At 39.4% G+C, this 5,063-nt stretch overlaps 1 protein-coding gene across 1 annotated transcript; it reads right to left on the reverse strand.

Annotated features, from left to right (window-relative positions):
* Positions 1 to 3: 3 nt before the first annotated feature.
* LOC110032089 (nodulation-signaling pathway 2 protein-like) lies at positions 4 to 856 on the reverse strand (the record flags this gene model as incomplete). Its single annotated transcript, XM_020735602.1, has 1 exon — positions 4 to 856. A coding segment is annotated over exon 1 (711 nt), but the record flags the coding sequence as incomplete, so codon positions are not given.
* Positions 857 to 5,063: the final 4,207 nt, after the last annotated feature.

Below are 5,063 nucleotides of genomic sequence, written 5' to 3' on the forward strand. Positions count from 1 at the left end.
TATTTCCTGCTGAGAAACCATAGCCTGGATCAACGAAGCCCACTGCACTCCCTCCATGATATCATAATCAACGATGTGAACTCGTCGCTCGCCGGCGACGGCCTCTAGAATCGCCTGATTGGCCGTAAAATGCCCAAATTTGACATACGGAGACATGTCCTGAAGTAACTGGAAGGCCTCGATGACTTCGCCGGGGTTGGGCGGCAGATCATCGTGCCTGCCAACGCCGTCGAGCAAGCGCTGGAGCGCGTCTGTAAAATGCTCTGCTAGGCGTTCTATGTTGGTCGCTCCACCATGGGAGAGCAACTCTCTGAGCCGAATCAATATCACTCGAGCCAAGTCACCGCATTTATTAGCTCCGGTGAGGGCCTCCGCCGCGGCCATGAGGAGGTGGACGAGGCGGAGGCCCTTATCGTCGTCGCGTGAGGATTCCGCCGCCGGGAGAGGCAACAAGTCCTCCACCGGCGTGCCGGGACAGTTAGTGCTGGCGGGGCTGACGTTGGTTGACCAATCATTGGCCGCCGGCGTGCAGGGGAGGCCGTAGTGCTCGAGAAGACCGCTAAAGTCGTCGTCTACGGAGAGACAGCCCCAATCGATGGCCGGAGACCAGTCTACCCAGTTGACGTCGCCGAGGGTTGTGGTAGAGCTAGCGGAACTACAGCCGGAGAAGACGAAGTTCATCATATGCTCCATATCCACTTCCATATGCTCCATGTTTACATGTCTAAGTGCTCATACCTGGTACATATTTATATATACTTGTGTATATATTAATATATGTGGATGGGAAAGGTATGGAGGAGGTGACAGTTTAGGCTTAATAAGGATGTGATTAGGTGAAATGAACACTGATTAGGGGGCAAATCAAGGATTATTAATAAACTGTTTTATGTTTATGTTGCAGATAGGGATGGATTATGAAATGGTTTATTTTTTTAAAAGTGGAGACAGTGATGGGTTCGGAGTTCTATGCTTATCAATGATGAAAGCACCAATTAAAGGGGGAGAGGGGACTAATTCATTCCCAAAAATATTTTCCTTCCCCAAAAAAATTACTAATTAAATTTATAGGATGAAGATGATTTATATGATATAAAATATTTGAGTGTTTTAAATGTGGCCGGTCAAAATTTTATCACATCATTTTTTATTATTTCAAGTATGGGTATAAACGAGTCGAACACGAGCGAGCCTACGCTCAGAGCGAACACGAGTCATTTATATTTCAAGCCGTTTATATTTCAGAGCCAACACGAGCCTAGGCTCAGTTTGTGTTTGGCTCGTTTATATTTCGAGCTCAAAAAGTGTGTTCGTGTTCGGCTCGTTTGCTTAGCGCGCCGAACACGAGCCGTTCACGAACAAAGAGTCATTTTGACAACCCTAATCATTAATTAATTAGTACTATTTCGAGCCAAAACAAGCCGAACACGAACAGACAAATATTTATTCGTGTTCGGCTCGTTAACTTAGCGAAGGAGCCGAACAGACAAATATTTATTCGTGTTCGCCTCGTTAACTTAGCGAAGGAGCCGAACACGAGCTATTCGAGAACAACGAGCCGATTTGACAGCCCTAATTTCAAGCTATTTAATATCTTGCATTTTATTTTGCTTTGAGCTTTACTTTAATAAATATTTTAACAAGAAAATTAAATTTTTTTTTTTTAAGGAAAAGCTGTTTTTGCAATTTTTACCGAGCAAAAATTGCAAATTTGAGACAACTAGCACTTCTATTATATTCCCAATAAAATTAAGAATTGAAGGACTCATGGCCTTTACAATATAGCCAATTTAAATGTTTTATGTTGGAGGAAAGTATTTATGAAGTAATGATATTCAGGAGAATTTAAAAAATTATCTAAGAAAAGATATAGAAAAACTTATAAGAAGCCATATACTTTGATATTATTGAGGTTCATTCAATATTTTGTTTAGAGATAAATGATTTATTATTATTGATGTTTAGCCTTATGCTCTGGTCATCAACAGTGAAACAATTGCCCATATTGAATAATTTTTATTTGAGGTATGAGCAAGCAAAAATCTCAAACGTTTCTTCACTTCAGACACAACATCCACGACAATAAATAGACAAAACCAACCCAGCCAACAGTAATTATTCATTGAAATATTTGCACGTATCAATCTCTTAATAGCCATCACTTTTGCGGCAAATTTAGAGCTATGTTTTGTTAATGATGTAAGGTGCAAAAAATTTGAGTCTAATTTTTTATTGTGATAAATCCACAGTGTCAATTTTAAATAAAATATAATTTATTCATTTTTTTGTTCTCGTGTTCTTGTTATGAAAGTTGTTCCTCATTTGACAATAAAATTTATTCTTACATCAGGGTTAGAGGACTTTGATAATGATTAGAATGTTTTAATAAGTTTGATCTCTCATACATGCCATAGCAGCAATCAAGGCCCTAGCCATGGTTGATTTCCTGATCGGCTTATATGAGCCAAGCGAGCCTAACAATAAAATGGAGACTAACAACCTTACCTAGGTTTTGCATATCAACAGAGCATCTCATGGTTGCTTGCACCAGGGCAGGGCTCAGTCTTGCTCTAGCAAATGTAATTGGGGGTTATTTGTACCACTCGATAGAAGTGGGATTCAAAGTCATCAATTAACAATCATGTCGAGTATGAAGCTCTGATAGTTGGGCCACTTGGCACCTCATGGTGAAATCCAACTCTCAATTAGTAGTAAATCAAATAAGAAGGCATTTTGAAAGAGACTAGATGCTGGACAAATATCTCGTTAAGGCCAAGCCAGAATAGGGAAAATCAAACATTTAAAAATTGAACACATCTCTTAATAAGATAATCGGGCGGCAAACCTCATGTCTAAGTGCATCGGTTGAGGTGTAGGGATACCTCAGAGACTCAACCGAATGAACATTGAAGAAGCCAAAGCAACCAAGATAGAAACCGAAGGAATAAAAAGATATTTAAACTTGTACATCTTGTTTTTTAAGATTGGAAATAGTACCAAGGAGATAACCAACCCGCAGCTCTTCCAGATTAATGTCACCCAGTATTTTTTGATCTACGAAAAGCTTTTCTAAAGGTTAACCATGTCGTTATACCTAAGATGCATCAAGAAGAATGAAGGGAAGAAATACTAAAAGAAGTGCATCCCAGTGAATGCAGGAGCCATTTCGGAGAAGAAGTATTGGCTTACAGCAAAAAAAGACAACTTCTGGTTGACCCTACAAAAGGATGTCAAACAATTTACAAAAAGTGCAAGCAGTGCCAAAAATTCACACCAATGCAACACCAATCATCCCACAAATGGAAAAAAAAACCATCAACCCGTGGCCATTGACATTTTGGAGACTCAATATCCTTGGACTATTTTCTCTATCATGTGGGCAAAGAAAGTTTTTTCTATTCGCAATGGATTGCTTCTCCAAGTGGGCTGAGATGAAAGTGTTGGCTCAGATCACAACTGAGGTCATATGAAACTTCATTCAGTTGGATATGATCAAGCGGTTTGATTTACCAGTCGTTATCATTACAAAAAATGAAAGATAATTTGTCGATGAAAGAGTGAAAGATTTCTACTAAAGCTAAAAGATTAACCTAAAATTTTTATTCTCCATTTCGCATGAGCAAATGGGCAAGTTGAAGCTGCAAACAAGGTTATATTAAATATAACGAGAACTAAAGCCTAGGGAACCAAAGGAAGCTAGACTAAAGTCCTACCATTCATGGTGTCGTCTGAAGTGGAGGCTATGCTACTAGTGGATGATTATGTTTTTTTTGTAAACTTAGAGTCACCAACTTGTCTAATCATTATTCTAAAGTTCCCTTTGTTGAGGAGCACTCTTTGAATCTTAGGAACGATTCAGAGAAGAGGGGGGATCAGAAAAAAGTGAATTAAGGTGAAGACTTGGTTGAAAAATTTGTAAAGAACCCGAAAAACTTATATAAAGTAAACTTCGTATGATAGGTCAAGGGTGTGTTTTCAAACATAATCAGATCAAGACACCTTGAACCGTATATTCACAAGAGAATACCTACGTAAGCTACCCAAGTAGCTAGAAAACCAAATTTGTATTTGTCTTGAGTTCAAGAACACTCCTAAATGAATGTATCCCTTTAGTTAATTACATCTTGGGGGATGCCAAAAAATACTCTCGATTAAAGGAGTTCTGCTTACATTTAAGTAATGATTAGTGAGAGGATGTCATAAAGAATGGCTATCTCATAAGAGCATCCTAATGCCTTTGAGGCTCTCTCTAAGCCATATGAAAGAGAGTGAGTCTCTCACTTTTCCAAATGGGTAACAAATCATCGATGAACGGAGCCTATGAAATAATTGTGTCATCTAGTTGAGTGCATACTATGTTTCCAAGTCTGACCGGGCCATAAGGATAGAGGGTGAATCACCGTATCTCAAATGAGTGGTGGCTTGTCAGCAATCGAGGTCAACAAAACGACATCGACGAAGCGTCCAAGGAGCTGCAAGGCTCCTTCGTGAATGTCACAAATTAAACTTAATACTTAAATGTAGACCAAAGCTATTAGGACCGTAAGTCTACTTCGTGAATGTTGTCGACCCAATGCATGCAGTGATCCCTTGTCACAAATTTGTGAATTGTGTTATCCAAGATGACCTCGGTAGCCCTAAAGTCAAGAGAAAGACTCTAAGACTTATGACCTTATGTAGGTAGGAAGAGTAGAGGTGGGGCTTATACCTGCTAAAACAGCAAGTAAGTCGTTGGAAAGAGAGAGAGAGAAGGGAGGTAAAGCTACAAATCTGGAAATCCTCTCACAAAGGACTTATTTCCCGTTTGGGTAAGTCAAGCCTCTAACACCCTAAGCGCGCTAGATAACCACCTAAGTAGAAATCTTATGCTTGGCCCAAAAAGCACGGGTGATTCTGCTAGGAACATACAAATGTGATGCAGTTATCTAAAAGTTCTAATATGGAGACCCTTTCAGTATGACTTGGGTGATAACCATGTAATGCAAAACTTTTTTAAATCCAACCAGGAGGTGATGCAGAAAAGTAAAAGCATGAGTTGAATATCATGTAGTATTTTAATCCTA

The sequence above is a fragment of the Phalaenopsis equestris genome, unplaced genomic scaffold, assembly GCF_001263595.1.
Source record: "Phalaenopsis equestris unplaced genomic scaffold, ASM126359v1 Scaffold000878, whole genome shotgun sequence".
In the NCBI taxonomy this organism is placed as follows: Eukaryota; Viridiplantae; Streptophyta; class Magnoliopsida; order Asparagales; family Orchidaceae; genus Phalaenopsis; species Phalaenopsis equestris.